This window comes from Sabethes cyaneus, chromosome 3, assembly GCF_943734655.1.
Source record: "Sabethes cyaneus chromosome 3, idSabCyanKW18_F2, whole genome shotgun sequence".
Taxonomy (NCBI): Eukaryota; Metazoa; Arthropoda; class Insecta; order Diptera; family Culicidae; genus Sabethes; species Sabethes cyaneus.
The window spans coordinates 209,710,342-209,727,990 of NC_071355.1; the positions used below are offsets into that span (position 1 = coordinate 209,710,342).

At 38.6% G+C, this 17,649-nt stretch overlaps 1 protein-coding gene across 1 annotated transcript in view; it reads right to left on the minus strand.

Annotated features, from left to right (window-relative positions):
- Positions 1 to 17,649, minus strand: part of LOC128744338 (solute carrier family 66 member 2) — a 58,593-nt gene that overhangs the window by 13,743 nt on the left and 27,201 nt on the right. Inside the window, exons 2-3 of the mRNA XM_053841246.1 lie at positions 13,336 to 13,472; positions 12,078 to 12,371 (exon numbers count right to left, since the gene is read on the minus strand). Of these exons, the coding sequence (XP_053697221.1) occupies positions 12,078 to 12,371; positions 13,336 to 13,472 (431 nt within the window). The remainder of the gene's footprint in view (positions 1 to 12,077; positions 12,372 to 13,335; positions 13,473 to 17,649) is intronic.

The window sequence follows — 17,649 nt, forward strand, 5'->3', positions numbered from 1 at the left end:
TATCCCAAAAAGGACGCGCTAGAGTCTAACCAGAAGCGGTTTGCACTACCGATTAGCGTAGGTAACTAGTTTTATAAATTGTCAATAGTCACCAGTCTATTCCTTCCTCACTCCTTCTCTCTCTCTCTCTCTCTCTCTCTCTCTCTCTCTCTCTCTCTCTCTTCTATCTGATTACTAGACCGTAAAAAGGGACTCCACTGTGAATACCATCACTGATATGTTCTAGGACGGCAAGCCAATTAAGTAAGTTGGCAACTGATTTGTTCCTCTAAAAGCAACTGATCTAATCATAGTTACGATTTTTGCAATACTTGCAGTTTTGATTTCAGGATCCAATTACGTAGTCACGAGCAAGAGGGCGCCGCACTCGCGGTTGGTTGGGAGGTCATCTGGGGTTTTGGGCTCTGAGCTCACGGGAACAAGCCGTGCCTGTTTTTGCGCTTGGCGATGGGGCGTGCAGCAAAGAACGTACAGTTTATTGACGAACCCTTACGAGCTCGTCCACGCGACTCAACTGATAAAATGTCAGAGATGCAATCACGCAAAACTGTCCACACGGCTTAATATCGGGACTGCACTGGTAGCAAACGAGCTGGTTCCACTTTATGCGGAACGAATGATTATGATTGTATAAAAAAAAACCTATGCATGCAAAAGCCGGGCTGCATATTTGGTTGGATGCCATGTCGGTCGCCATCTTTGCATCGGTTCACGTCTTGAAAGGCAACGATGAAGTGCAAAAGCACTAAGTAGTAATACTTGCCGGTAGTTCCGGGAGAGTGGAAAATGAACGCAGAAAGTAAGCAGTGACTCACTGACTCATTCACACTCATTCACTCATTCACTTATTCACCCACTCATCTCTCTCTTTCTCTCTCTCTCTCGCTCTCTCACAAACACGCACACACATACACACCCTCGCTCTTCTTTCTACTTACTATTTCTCTCTCGCCATTTTTCCCTATTTCACAGTGGTCAACTTTTTCTTCTTCACTGCGAATATGACTACACTATGCTTGAAGCAGCGCGACTCCAATAAATCGTTTGCCAAGGACCAGGGTTGTCCTGCACTTAGTGCTGCATATAATTAGTTATACATTTTTGGCTCGTCCATGAATCGCACCTTTGCCCCGTCCGTGAATCGCACTTTTACCCCGCTAAGCGCTTGACGAGACTCGAGACAATGTGAGACGAGATTCGAGACTCTTCCATAAAACATTAGTCAATACAAGACCACAAAAACTATCTATAGTAACACTAGATCATTCAGGACGAGACGGTCGCGAGTGTTGCCGGTGACCCGCCGTCGGAAGCGCCGCCCACTGGGGGCTTGTAAAACTCGAGATTGTGACAAAGATCATCCGAGTTTCATGACTTATGTACAACACAGGTTAATTTGTGGCAATACGAAGTTTGTCGGGTCAGCTAGTAAATAAATAAATAAATGAATCTTATTTTGAGATACCATCTGGCGTGCCCCAAGGTAACAATATAGGGCCTTTGATATTTATACTTTTCGTTAATGAGCTGGGCAGACTTTTAAACTCATCTATGCCTGATGTATGCCGATGACTTAAAGATATTCCGCGAAATTAAAACCAGACTTGACTGCTGTATTCTCCGAAGTGATATTGATTCTCTTTCACGATGGTGTACTCTAAATGATATGCAAGATAAGGTCACAAAATGTTGCGTCATATCCTTTAGGAACTTGGGCGTTACTATTGCTTCCAAAGCCACATTCATAGAACACATATCAATGATCACTGCTAAGGCCTTCGCAATACTTGTATTCGTTAATAGAAACACCAACGCATTTCAGGAGATATACGCGCTTAAATCGATATATTGTGCACTTGTCCGCAGCATTCTGGAGTACGTCGTTGTTGTATGGGCACCGTATTATGCAGTGCGTTTTAACAGGATAGAGGCCATCCAAAAGAATTTTTTGAGATATTCTCCGTGTCTTATGTCCTGAAAAGATGCACCAAATCTACCAGCCTACGAGGAACGTTGCAAGCTGCCAAAAAAATTGCTGCAAAGGTTTGTAGTCTTCGGATTACTGAGTAGAGATGTCGATTGCAGCTCTCTCTTAAGCCAGGTTCATGTTCCCCGAAGTCAGCTCCGAAATCGTACAGTGGCAGCCCTCCCATCGCACGAACTACGGGTACATCGAACCTTGGGCGATGTGCTGCCGTGTTTTCAATGACGTTGGTAAAGCCATTGATTTTCAAATAAATAGCACAGTGTACCATCCGTACTCTACCCTAACCATGCACAACATCATGTAAATAAATATTATGCAACAAGCAAAACAAAACAGACAACTCCGATCGTATTGAGACACACGGCGGGCACCGAACGCAAGCACCAGCGCCATGCATACACTTCACAAGTGCACGCATTTTGCTGAGCTAGCTCTCCGACCTGTCGGTGGCCTATGTGACTCGGTGTAAGGACTCGAATTACAATTCCAGAACCGAATGTATCGAACAAAGAATCTTTCTGTCCCAGTAGTCTATCTCTTTTTAACTTTAAGAATGCATTTAGAATAAGGAAAATATCGATATGCATTACCGATATTTTCCACCAAAATTTAGCTATAAAAGCAAACCTTTCGGATAATAAAGCAAGCCATTTCGACTTCAGACTTTGTGCGTTTAATGCGACCCCAATCGGGCTATCGCTAACAAAAGAACTTAGTCCCGCAAGCAACCCCGAGATCAGTTGATCTACCACGGGCTATTGCTCAAAGTCCAAAGGCTAAAGTATACTTCAATAAACCGTCCGCGCCAACAGTGATGTTATATGGCGACACGTGACGCTTAACTTGCAATCTTCGGATACAAGTGCGTGATGCTGCTGATTCATGCAACGGAACCAGCCAAGACCTCACCCACGATACGACAACAGAAAAATGACACCACGGGACCGACACCAAAACAACTGCAGGCGCGATAATTACAACATCAGAAATAACCTTCCTTGGCTGCAATGAAATATAATACGACACTGGCTCATACAGAAACAACTTTCGTGACATGGAGTAACTGGACCCTGTACAACAACAACAAACACGTTAGTCGATTCAGCCAAATCATCAGCTGATACACATATAGGCAGATTCATCATTATGGTTACAACCACGAATTAACTATAAGACAACAGCATGAACCCGGAAGAAGAAGAAGTCTACGCGGAGCTAGGAAAACTCCTCGAAGACATACTAAAGGAGCTTGGAAAAGAGAATCCAAAGCAGCAATCATGGACCAACACAGAACCGGCACACGACAAAGCACACGAGTGAATATGAACTATGCGTGAGTGAAATTCTTCTTATTATTGTATAAATTTTTTTTTATATCTAAACTTTTTTAATTAAATGGATTAAAGTGAACTAAAATTAAAGTAATTTTTTTAAGAGTATAGATATTTAATTTTTATAAAGAAATTTTTTTTATTAAAGTTTGAATTTTGAATTTTTATCAAATGAATTAAAATAAATTAAAAAGTTAAAATAATAAATAATTAAATTTGTAGCACACAACTGCCTTGAAAAAACGAGACTTATATTTTTGCAATATGATTGATTAAATAAAATAAAATTACATTATGAATATATGAAAAATATTAAATGAAGAGGCCTAAATCATGAGTGACCCAGAACAGCTCAGCGAATGCATAAATTTTACTATAAATTTTTTTTTCTCAGCTTACATTATTTTTAATTGAAAGCATAACATACAATTTAATTTATAAATGGTTAACACTAGAACCATTTACAATTTCTATAATGGATAACAATAGAACCATTGACAGGAAGGAAAGTCTCAGTAAGCCAGAATGCAATTCGAATCAATTTGCAATCAAGTTAGCCAGAAGGATTTCCCGAAATATTAAGTTATTATACATATGTATAACCACTAACGTGGATTTCCCTAAAACTCTCCTTGCACATTAATAAGGAAATTGCAAAAATTTCTGATCCCAGTGCGGAGACAGTCCTAATTATTTAACCAATCCACCTTACTGCACGCTATAAGGAAATCGTAAAATTACCATTTCCAGTGCAAAGGTCGATTTATTTATCCTACCCAACAAACAATTCCCTTTCCCGTACTTGATGCACATAAAAAGGAAATCGTCACAGTACCATTACCAGTGCCAAGACACTTACTAATAGCTGAGCGAACAGGCTAAAAATCCTCAGCATTCCCCTAACCACTTTTTAAACCTTTTTTTTATTATTTTTACCCCACAACTTTTTATTTTAAAGAGCTACGCAAATAAGCCAAGCCTGCCTTGTCATGCGAAAAGGCTAAAAATCCATGACAAAGGCATAGATTATAAGAAAACGAAAAATAAAAAATTTATACCTGGGAGCATATATGATGAGAAAAATATTGGCTCATACTACGGTATCGAAGCATAACTAAGAAGTGAATGATAAAATTTTAGCCCCAGATGCCCGGGATATAACAATCAACGATGACATTAGTGTCCGTTGGAAAATATTGTTAAATACTAGTTAAGGCACAGGCTCTAGCGCTCGTGACCTATAATGGATTTTTTTCTCCCCGGATGCCTGGCACACAGGTGACCAGATGTATTAAAATATAATGGAAGTCAATCAAGGTTGCTCTTCTGAAGAAATCGCAAAGAAAGATTGCTATCTCTGTAGACCTCTAAAATGAAGCCAAAACTAATTTGCCGAAATAGTAAATTGTTTTAATTCAAAAAGCTACTGGGTACGATGATATAAGGTTTTCATTATTATTCGTCAAGAAATAAATTCTATTAAATAAAAATTTATATTTTATCATACATTAATTTTTTTCAATAGATTACAATCGTTGGTCAAAACAATGTTAGTAATTAATTCTAAGAAGTAGTAAAAATCCAAAATTGCGAATACTGTACACAAAATAGATTAATTAAAATGTGAATAATAACAACTACTTTTATATAGTGACATCATACTTAATCAAATTGTTTTTTTTTTGTAAATTTTTTTTAGAAATACCTTATAATATTTTTTTATCAATTATAATTATCTCATAGGGACAAGCAAAACATATTATAAGAACAAAAAAAAATCAAGAACAAAAAACATTTCAAAAATCACAAATTTGTAAAGGCATCTGGGACAGCTATATTTTTTCCTGAATGTACCATCCGTACTCTACCCTAACCATGCACAACATCATGTAAATAAATATTATGCAACAAGCAAGACAAAACAGACAACTCCGATCGTATTGAGACACACGGCGGGCACCGAACGCAAGCACCAGCGCCATATGCATACACTTCACAAGTGCACGCATTTTGCTGAGCTAGCTCTCCGACCTGTCGGTGGCCTATGTGACTCGGTGTAAGGACTCGAATTACAATTCCAGAACCGAATGTATCGAACAAAGAATCTTTCTGTCCCAGTAGTCTATCTCTTTTTAACTTTAAGAATGCATTTAGAATAAGGAAAATATCGATATGCATTACCGATATTTTCCACCAAAATTTAGCTATAAAAGCAAACCTTTCGGATAATAAAGCAAGCCATTTCGACTTCAGACTTTGTGCGTTTAATGCGACCCCAATCGGGCTATCGCTAACAAAAGAACTTAGTCCCGCAAGCAACCCCGAGATCAGTTGATCTACCACGGGCTATTGCTCAAAGTCCAAAGGCTAAAGTATACTTCAATAAACCGTCCGCGCCAACAGTGATGTTATAACTGTCTATAGACGTAGAATCCAATCATAAAGTTAGTAAATTGTTTGTGTTTTGTTTGTGTTGAAGATGTAATAAATATATTAAAATTAAACATGCACGATAAAATTAAATGCGCATGTGCTGCAAACCAACGGAGGCTGCTGGAAATGTATTAATTATTCTATGGGATATTTATTTAGGTATTAATAAACGAAATCAATGTGGATGAACTGACAGTAAAATTTTAACTTATTTGCTCATGGTTGTATTTTCAAGTTAACAAAGCTGGCGGACCGATTTAGTTTTTTCCAAAGCAAAAAGCGAAAAGTTTCAATTAATTTTGGCGGTGGCTGATAAGCAGCGAAAGCTTAATCGGTTTTATAGCTGCTTTCAGCAGAGCGTGATTCGACAACTTGAGCTTATAACCTAATTCTAAAACCTTCTGAAGAGTGGGTCACGGCAGGCAGCTCATTAAGGAACGTAATAAAGCATACAATTGTTACTTGAGAATAGCTCTCGGGGTTCTCTATTCCCCCCCCCCCCCTCTCTCTCTCTTCTCATTTGCTTGCTATTTCTCTCTTTTTCGGCATCTTTCTCAATTTCACAGTGGAAAGTTCCAAAAACATTGGAGAAGCTATGTTCTCTTTCTTGGACTATGATTGGTGCCCTTGTTAAACATTAATTTTCCGATCATAAGAAATGGCGCTGTTGTTTTATCATTTAAAGGTATAAACTAATTGACGAACAAGAAATCCTTTTTTGGGTGTGAGGAAGTGTCTGGTGCGAATAACGATAAATTGGATGAACTGGAAAATTTCGATATAAGTAAGTAGCCGAAAGTAGATTGGGTCGTTAAAACTAATTTTATCGTTCAGACCCGAATGTTTTACTTACTAAACTACTACTGCACGTTTATGTTAGGTAGTCTAACACCTAATTTTCTGGTTCAATTTCCAAAAGTTTGGTCGGATTAATCAATCCCTCTTACAGTGACGCTTCGTCATTTTTTCAGACTTTCAAAAAAGTCAATCTTCACGATTTCATCGTTCAAAGATTAAATAAAAACTTATTATTCCATTACGCGTTTAAAAATCTTTAAAAAATAATATGGGTATAACTAAATTGCAAATTGCTTTAGGAACGTAAAATGAACGTTTCGGATCGTAAAAAAAGATTATTTGAAAATCTGAGAAAAGTGCAGAAGCGGCAGTCAAGGAGAATTGATCAATTCGCACAAATCCGCCCAGTTAGCTTCGAGGTACGATGTTGGTCTAAAAAGCCAGTCGTCGTATGTTCGAATCTCGGTTAGGCGGTGCTTGCTAGAAGAAGTCAGTAGGATCGTTACACTAGCCCCGTAATTTTCATGTACTCTAAACAGCCGGCTGCGAAGTCTGTCGATAAAGAAGGGTAATGTCTAATGACGGTTTACGCCCACGGCTTTTTTACAAAACCTTGGGAAATTCAATGTGGGGTCAAAACGATGAATTATGCCCTGAATTTAGTTGAAATCGGAGATGGTCGATTACAACGGGTATAATTACTTGAGAGGGGATGACGGCTATATAACCTTTAAAATAAGATTTCGTAAAAACCCCAATATTGTACATTTTAAGTCCTTCGTTAAATTCATTGTTTTGACCAATGCTAACATCCTGTGAAGAGCAATCTGATGTAAATGAAAGCTCAATAATAGGTTTCCACTCTTTCCCCTCTTTTCCCAAAAAAATTTCATTACTTTTCCCTACCGTCCCTCCATAAATTGTAGAACCATCGTTTCAAAAAAATATTAATCAATAATAGGTGCCTCCAGGCGTAGCGTGTGTTCTACTATTGCTGGTACATCTACCATATTACCGTAAGCCAAATTTCATGAAATTCTGTGACCAGTCGGCCCAATGCAGCACTTTCTTTTGCCGATTTTTTGATAAGTATAGGACACCCCACGAACCGTTGTTTTTCAAGAGATGGTGCTTTTCTAGTGGTAGTAAAAGCAAAATTTTTTACTTATCTATGTTTACCTACCTAAAAGACAGTCACTAATCACTACTATACACTAATACACTACTAATCACTAATTTTTAATTATGATACAGTTATTCTGTTACGCTTATTTTCATGAATTCTGCCTAATTTTGAAAAAAAAAAAAAACTTTTCCTATACTTCTCCATAGCATCTTACTACCATTCTTTCGTGAGACCGGTAAAGTAATTTTGATGCCGTACGAGAGCCGGGAGCTGAATATGTTTACGACATTTCAATTCGAAGAAATTAAATTTCGCAACATGAACGCAATAAATAAAAACAATATTAACCAACTGTTTATTGGTTCAGGTGTCAAACGTTATATTGCGATTAGCGATGAACACAAAAGAAACTGAAATGCATGAGAGTGTACTGTTGTTGCGCTGAGTAAATTTATTGTCGCGCAAAATTGGGCTGTTTGCAATATGTACAATATGCGTTACAAAGTAACGACATCTGTTGTATTCAACAGGGATACATTGATAGGTTCAAGCATACTCTCACGCATGGCACATGATGAAACATTAGCACAGTCTGTATACTTTGTTAATAATAAATTAACGTAACGTAAAAAAGTTACAGCCGAACTTTAGCCACAGACAAACAGACATAAGTCTAGGAAGAAAAACCAACAAAAATTATCGTCACGAACATTTTACCTTAACACTAACATCATCTATGTTCGACGTTAAGAAAGGACTACTCAATTAAAATTAGGCAAACTACAAAGGCTAGCGTGTAATTTAATTACCGGTGCAGTCAAAAGCTCACCATCAAAAGCCTTAGACGCAATCTTGCACCTTTTACCCCTCCATCAGGTAATACAGTTGGAGGCGGAGAAACATGCACTAAAAATAACACGTCACAAACAAGTTAGTGATGGAGATATAAGTGGCCAGCTGTCAATCCTCAAAAACTTTCAGCTGAGCAAGCTTATAATTAACAACGAAGACTGGATGGAAACAAAGACAAACTTCGTAAAGCCTTTCAAAATAATAGAAACCGGACGGGATACTTGGGAACAAGGAGGCCCGAGTATCCGCCAGGGCTCTGTTGTTTTCTATACAGATGGGTCAAAAATGAATAGACTAATCTCAAGTTTTTAGTCTTGACCTTGAAATGCGGTCATACATATATATTAATATTTTTTGAAACGATGGTTCTACAATTGATGAAGGGACGGTAGGGAAATGAAAATTTTTTTGGTGAAGGTGGGGAAGAGCGGAAAGGAAGGGGGGGGGGGGGGGGTGGTATTGGTAGCTATGCTTGACAAGTAGTCATTTTGACTCCTACCTTTTGTCCAATGCTGGAAGGTGCATGAGTCGAACCATGTAATCTGAGATTATAACCGGATTCGAACCCACAACACCCGTCAGGGCATGTGGTTCGCTGGTACTTGTACCTTTGAACCATAGAGGCGCTGGACAAAAGGAGACCGCAAAATCCACTTCTCAAGGATAGCGACGCGTTAGGTTGGGTTATCGACACATATTGTGCCGCTTCCTACATCAATTGCAGATTACCACCGAGCGAGAAGTTTTAATCTAACTACTGTTTACTTTCAGGACGACGACACTATGCCGGCCCTTACGACTTGCAAGGTACTGCACGTGACGTTGTTCGTCTGTCAGCTTGTGTTAGCCGCGTTTCTCGGCGCGGGTTTTCGAGGGAAGGCCCCGTTCCTATGTAATAGACTAATCTCAAGTTTTTAGTCTTGACCTTGAAATGCGGTCATACATATATATTAATATTTTTTGAAACATTTTTTTTCAACAGCAGCATTTCAAGGTCAAGACTAAAAACATGAGATTAGTCTATTACATAGGAACGGGGCCTTCCCTCGAAAACCCGCGCCGAGAAACGCGGCTAACACAAGCTGACAGACGAACAACGTCACGTGCAGTACCTTGCAAGTCGTAAGGGCCGGCATAGTGTCGTCGTTCTGAAAGTAAACAGTAGTTAGATTAAAACTTCTCGCTCGGTGGTAATCTGCAATTGATGTAGGAAGCGGCACAATATGTGTCGATAACCCAACCTAACGCGTCGCTATCCTTGAGAAGTGGATTTTGCGGTCTCCTTTTGTCCAGCGCCTCTATGGTTCAAAGGTACAAGTACCAGCGAACCACATGCCCTGACGGGTGTTGTGGGTTCGAATCCGGTTGTAATCTCAGATTACAGCTTGGTTCGACTCATGCACCTTCCAGTATTGGACAAAAGGTAGGAGTCAAAATGACTACTTGTCAAGCATAGCTACCAATACCCCCCCCCCTTCCTTTCCGCTCTTCCCCACCTTCACCAAAAAATTTTCATTTCCCTACCGTCCCTTCATCAATTGTAGAACCATCGTTTCAAAAAATATTAAAAATGAATAGCTTTACTGGAGCTGGCATCACACAGGCCCAGGAATAAATATTTCAATACCAATGGGGCACTGGCCCACAGTATTCCAGGTTGAAATCTATGCAATCTACGAATGTACACGTGTCTGCCTAGTTAGAAACTATAGATATGCTAACATATGTATTTTTTCTGACAGTCAAGCAGCGCTTAAAGCACTTAAAGCTTCTACTTGTAATTCAAAGCTAGTATGGGAGTGTATCCTCTCACTGACGCAACTGACGGAAAGGAATCAAGTAAACCTTTACTGGGTTCCCGGCCATTGCGGAGTGGAAGGAAATGAAAAAGCCGATACTTTTGCGAGGCATGGTTCATCTACGGACTTTATCGGCCCAGAATCGTTCTGTGGTGTGTCACCAAGCGCGCTTAAATCCGAACTTCGGACATGGGAACACAACACAATAGAGGAAAATTGGAAATCCTCTACAGGACTAAGCCAGTCTAAGCGCTTTATACAGCCAGACCGTAAAAAAGCCTATCATTGCTTAATTTGAAGAAAACCGAACTATGCATAATAATAGGACTATTTATCGGTCATTGTCCGAGCAAACGCCATCTCAAAACGATTGGTAGGCTGGAAAATGATACTTGCCAACTCTGCGAATTCGAAAGCGAAATCGCAGAACATCTGCTCTACCAGTGCAGTGCACTAACTCTTCGCAGACTAAGAATCTTCGGTAAAGGAACAATGGAGCCTTTCGAAGTCTGGTCTGCAAATCCCAAACAGGTAATAAACTTCATAAGAAGTTCAATGCCGGACTGGGAGAAGAGGTATGAATTGACAATGACAAACACTTCCATCAATAGTGTTATGTCGGTAACTAATACCTAGACAAAAGAAGAAGTATACCACAATAGATCAAAATAATGGTCGCAGTGGTCAAATCTTCCGACAAAAAAAAAATGTTCAACGTTCCTAAATATTAACTTAGAGCAGGAGTATCACTCGAAAAAGCAAGTATTTTCATGGGGCATTTCCCTGTTTTCGTTAGAAAGTGTTATTTTGACGAATACGGACGAAATGGGAAAGTGTGACGAATGGGAAAGTGAGTGTTATATCTGTTTGTCTGTCTATAGCGTAAATATAGAAATATGCAGTACTTTATTCAGAAAGATTGTAGACTACCTTCATCTCTACACAAGTTACATACACTACTTTTACTGATTTTACTTCTATGAGGCAATAGAGTCCAAAGAACTTAAGTGAGCGTAACTATCTTTCGTTTACGAAATCAATTTTAAAATTTTCAAATTTATTGTTACTCATGACATAAGCTTTTGACGAATAAATTGTTGGATAAGAAACGGTGAGATTACACTACAGGACGAATTAATTTGGGATTAACTTTCTTCAACCCTAGATAAAATCCTATTCTGGTAAATCTGTCGTAGGCATATGAAAATTTTTGCGATGATGTTGTTTTTTCTTCTTTCTGTTGTTGTAAAACCCGCATGCAAGTACCTATGGCCTACAAAAGGGAACTTGTCAGCCGACAAACAATGAACGTTAGTACTTGAGCGATGATGATACTACTGATAACCCGACTCGAGTGCACTAAGAAGCAATGATGAAGATCACACGGCTGGTTGTGCATGGTATGAGTGCTCCGGGAGAGCACAGCTTGCACGAACGGAACGGAACGATGAGCTATTTTCCAGGAGGAAAAATCGCAGCACAAGCACAATCTACTACTGGACACTAGAGCAACAAAACACAGCACAATAAACAAGGACTCTCGTTGTATGCACCGTAGCAGCTGCCGCTGATTGTGAGGATGGTTTATATGAATTGCGCTTGACAGGTTGGGTAGGCGAGTGAGCTAATAATGAAGGCAGTAGCTAATAAATTAGATGAGCGCAAAAACACTCATTTACAGCTATGGTGGTGGTGGTGGTGGTGGTTTGGTGTGGGATGGACTAGTGTTGTTGCTCGATTGTAAAACGTACCGACAATGTAGTGCCGGGACCGCGACTTCTTTAGTCCCGCCGCCGCACCACCAGCCGCCGCCGCTGCTGCTGGCAGACCGGATCCGATACCGATAGTGGTGCTATTGGCCAATTTGCCTACTGCTGCTTCGAGTTGTGCCGTTCCCAGGCAGCCGGGTGCCGTCGAGTGCGATGAGCTTCCTACGGTGGCCGCTGCTGTTCGATTGCTAATTACGCCGTCGCTCTTGGCGGTGGCAGCGTGCTCATCGATGGCTCTATTAATAGACTCTCGGGCCTCCAGCAGCGTTTCATCGCCTGCGAGATAACATGGAAATCAGGGCGGGTTCAGAGTGTGGTTTGGTTTTCTGATGATCAATCTTTTTTTTTATGTATTGTGTTAGTTTTTGTTTTTTGCTTCTGATGCTCTTTTTTGCCATTGTTTGCTAAATTGAGCACTTGAGATGAAGCTTGCTGTGAAATATTGTCAGTATTAGGAAAAAAGGCAGACTATAATGGCAGTTTCCATTAGACAAACAGAGAAGACTTGGAAAAAGTACCTCCGTCTTGAATTAGTTTGGATCGTATATTAAGATAACAGGGAAAAGCAATTCTTTAACAGTAAATGTTTGTTTCTACTGATATAATACAATATCAGGCAAAATTACGTTTTCTTTTGAAGAAAAAGTTTTTAACCAAAAAAGACAATAAACAAGCATTGAAACTGTGACCAAACGTACTTGTTCTGTAATGAAATAATTGATTTTGACTTTTTGCAACGTTCAGAGTTGTAAAAATTCATTTTTATTAGTTATTGAGCCAATCAGATTCATTTTTCTCTACAATTATCAAATACAAAATTAAATTTAAACCCTTCAAATGTTTTTTGGCGTACTTGAATTGTACGCCAAAAAATATTTAATTGAATTTACAGTGAGAATTGTAGCTAGTTAATAAACATGTCTGAAAAAATCGTACAATTTCTATAGAGCGTAACGTGAATCAAAAACCAAACTGTATAACTAATGCAAATAGCAACTAACAGAAGAATCACGTATTTTACTGCTACTGGTAGATGATTTCAATTCTAAAAGTACAAAGTTTAGTACAGATATAACAGCAAACCGCGGACCAAGGTCGTCATGTCTTAGCTGTCTCCGCGGTGGTTGTAAAGCAAAGTCGAGGTTCTTTTCACCGGAGCAACCTTGGCCTTTTGCATTCAACTGAATCTAAAATGCGGAACGAGTAGCTGAACAGGAGGAAAAAAACCTAGAGAACTCACCTGAAAACACCCGTTCCCTGGTTCGCATGATAGCATTGTTACGCCGCACCGTCACACACAGGTGGATCATTATGAACATGGTTATGTTCATTACGACACTCTGCACCAGCAGAGGAATTTCAAAGCGGCTGGAAAACCTGTAAATAGTGCGCGGGACACCGCAAAAGAGAGCGAGAGAGAAAGATAAAGGGATATTAGTTCAACTGATGTGAAAATATGACGACTACAAGGAGGATGATAATGATCATTACGGTAAACGGGGCGGTTGCTCATACATATGCTCGTATGGAAGCATACCATAATGCTTCTAATAGGATATTTTTCTTTTTCTGCTCGCTATAGAAAATTCTACGGGCGACAATATTGCTCGCTTCGGGACAATGCCTATTTATCGAACAAAAGAACGTAATTGGCGGTCACGACGACGAATGAAAATAGAACCGAAGCGAAGTGTTTATTCGTCACAATCGAAGGAAAACATTCTTTACGGGCGGCGATGGCAACGCACTTGCAGTGGAATAGATTTGTGTCCACTTCTGTGTTTATCTATATATATCTGGCCTTGTTTATGACCGAAGACGCTCCGACATGTCACGTTTTCTATGATCGGCGGCCAGCAGAGGCGGTGGACGCTGTGTGCTGATTTTTGATGAGAACCACCTTATTATATCTAGCCTTGCGAGGAATTTTCGAAATTCGGATAAACGTGTATTGTAGAGATCAATTTTAGTTGTATTTTATTTATATCTTTTACAGTCAGTCCGCAATCATGGGTCACACACAGTTATGGGCCATTTTAGCTTTTCCGGCTGATTAATGCGTGAATATTATACGAAGTACAGTGGACCCCGTTCGTTTGAACGATTCCTCATGCAAACTGACGGGGTTACTTTTTAATTTGAACAACTGGTAACCCGAAATATGCTGAAACCTGTGTGAACTGGCTGCCTTGCTCTTTGTTATTGTTTTGGTGGTTTGTTTTAGTTGGCAGTTGCAAGTACGAATATTGCATTTTCCGATCCGATTTCTATCGTAATCGTTAGGAAAACGAAATGTGAAACCTATTAAACACGCTAGGTTAGTACAAACAAATCGTATCATGTAAATGTATCAATGGTGTCGTCATAATATTTATTTATTATAAAATAAATAGAATATTTTCGGTGTAGTGAACATATTGAGTTAAAATTCATACTAAACTAATGTTATTCTGAAAATATTGGAAAGACTATAAAACCATCAAATCATAATCCAGCATTCGCTTCGTACTGTCGCTTAATTGCCTGCCGAAAGCAAATTCTATAGAATATAGAACGAAACCCTACAAACTGCAATACTTAAAAGTATTTTATGAAGACCAAAAGTGAGATGGTGAACTAACTTGTTATATAACGAACATGTTATATAATGTTTGATCATATCTTGAGAATGTAGCTCAAGCGGTCGCTCGGTGGGAGTTAATTCGAAAGAAAGAATTACGATTTTTAGCATGCTAAAATCGCTCCCCTACAAGGCGTCACGAGTATGAATGTAGCTTTTATTGCACAATTATAACGGTTTTCATGACCAAATCGGTCGTAAAAAGCATAATAAGAGTGCAGTATAATTTAAATTGAATCATAAAAACTGATACCTATCAATACTAGAAGGAAGCCAGCAAACAGTGAATGCATCGCATTCAAATGGCATTTGTTGGCATAATGGTTAATATTTTTAAAGAATCGAATTTGAAAAATATATTTCTGCAATTCCACTGCAACGCCATTGATTGCTACCCACATCTCGACGGTAGAAATAACTATCAAACGATGGCTATAATTAGAGGCCATTTTGTACTGAATCGCTTCAATAACGTCTCAACTGCTGGTAAAAATGCCAGTAAAAAAGTTGCAAAATGATCAGTGATTCTGAAAGTTTTAAAAATCCAGTTCACAATACAGTAATGTTCCGATTTTATCAGCTCCCGATTTTGTCTACCCCCGATTTTATCAGCTTTTTCTCCCTATAAACACACAGCCTATAGATTTTATTTAACTTTTGTGCTTTTCAACATGATTCATAAAATTTTTCAGCCTGCTTGAAACTATTCTGATTCTCCGTGGAGAGATTTTGAATAAAATGATGCCTTCTTGCGAGTAATTCGGGGTCAAAATTAGGGTATTTTTATAGTAAAAGTTCTATAGTTCCTAAACAAGCAAAGATAGAGGTATACTATATTCAGCAATGTTGCGCATTTTTACTATTTGTACAACTTTGTAAAACAGGAAAAAGTCATACAACAACTACAAAAACGGCTAAAATAGAAAAACCGATTTTAACGATTTTTCATTTATGGGAAATAGGATTTTTCTATCTTTGCTAAGAGATAGAAGGTTAATGTCTTCAGCAAAATTTCTTATAATAATATGCTGTAAAACTTTACAGAACACATCAATGTGTCATATTGAAACTGAAAAAAAATAAAATTTTTATTTCACTTTTAGGGGAATTAACCAAAATTTGAATTCCGCTGGACGATAGAACTTTTAATTTTAAGAAACTCTTTCAAAGGTTCAATAAACCTAAAACCAAGTTTTCTCGCTCAAAGCTAATGCGCACCAAAAAAGGTTCTGAACCAGTGTGCTGTGCCCGGTTCGTTCAGCTTTCGGTTGACCAATTGAGGGTTAAAATTTAATTTTTAGTAGAAGTCTTCGATATTGCAAGGTCTTAAGTCTTGAATTTTGAAAAAAATTTCGAAAAAATTTACCGATTTTGTCAATTTCCCCATTTTGTCAGCCCAAAATTCAACATGGGGCTGACAAAATCGGAACATTACTGTATCTGAAAAATCTGAAAGACAAAAAAGAACGAAAAATGGAGGTTTATGTTATTCCCAGAAGCGCTAGGAACTTTTCAGATGAATTTAAATTAGCAGGTGCTGAACGGGTTTGCTTTGGCTTTAATAGAACGCTTTTAGAGTTACGTATTGATATGTATTCAAGAAAATCGTATTCGACGCGCAAAAGCCGCTTATCCACTGAGGAGTAATTTTGAGCGATACACTTATATAGGTATTTCAATACGATAAGATCCGATTAAGCGCGACCAGCTGCATGCAGCTATACGAATTTGTGCTGAAAACCGTATGTTTGTCAGTTACTAGCATTATAAATGATAGAATATCAACTTGAGCGCGCTTTATTAGACTTTATTTACGAATCCGAATTTGTTAAGAGATATTTACCATAGTTTTTATACATTGATATACGTGTTTGTGCTGGCTTGGCAGTAGTTAGGGCCGTTTGATCTAACTGCTGCTTGTTAAGGTAGTTTGCTTGCGCAAACATGACCAGGTAAAGCAGATCCGACAAAAGCCACCCGAAGTGAATCTGATGGGGTGTTAACTTTAGTACTAGTATTAAGCGATATTTTTTTTTTGTAATTTTGTTGTCATCCAGTATCTTGACCGACGGGAAATTAAAACTCCTGAATCGACCAATGTCGGTCAGGCTAGGATCACTGCGCTAAGTTTTCCGCAAAACTTTATTTACGAATTAATTTTTTTAAATTGAAAAATTAGTTTAACGAACTCTTGTAGGATATCGAATCACCTTTTCGATAAGAACATTTTTCGTCTAAAGAGGCCCGATGTTTATCTACTACTTCGCTAAAGCGTTCACTTAAACCCGTCGACATGACATTACTATTGAAGTTCTTATATACACTGTGATCCTGTACACACTTTCTGTAGTATGGACAATAATTAAAACTAATGATCGCCCACAAATCATTTCTTACGATAATTATAAAACTATAAAATTTTAAAAACATGACCTCTCAGCGGATAAAGTACTTAGCTGAAGTCACAATTTTCTGAAGGCATGAATGCGTTTCATTATTCTATAGACGCTGATCGCGTCTGGAATTTCGATTTGGTTCCCAACGCATAAAACCCAAATTCCATTCCCACATTTCAAACCCATAACTTTTTTCCTACTCGAAAAGTGCATCAGCATCAGCATTTTTCGTACGAACAATTCAATATTAACAATCATTCCATTTATTTATCTGCGCACCACGCCGTATGCTGGATGCACTGTTAACAATTTACATGCACTTGAGTCACCACTGGCTGGGCCGCTGGCATTATGGTGACGTAATTAATTAATCTATCAGTGCATGCCGATGTGTATTTTTAGAACTCTCCCACCTACACTAGCCTTCTCCGTTGGGGATAAAATTTATAATAATTTAATCAATGTTTGGTTGGATGTTGGATAGCGACAAGATTTTTGGTTTTCAATTGCAATTACAAGAAATCAAGAAATCCTACAA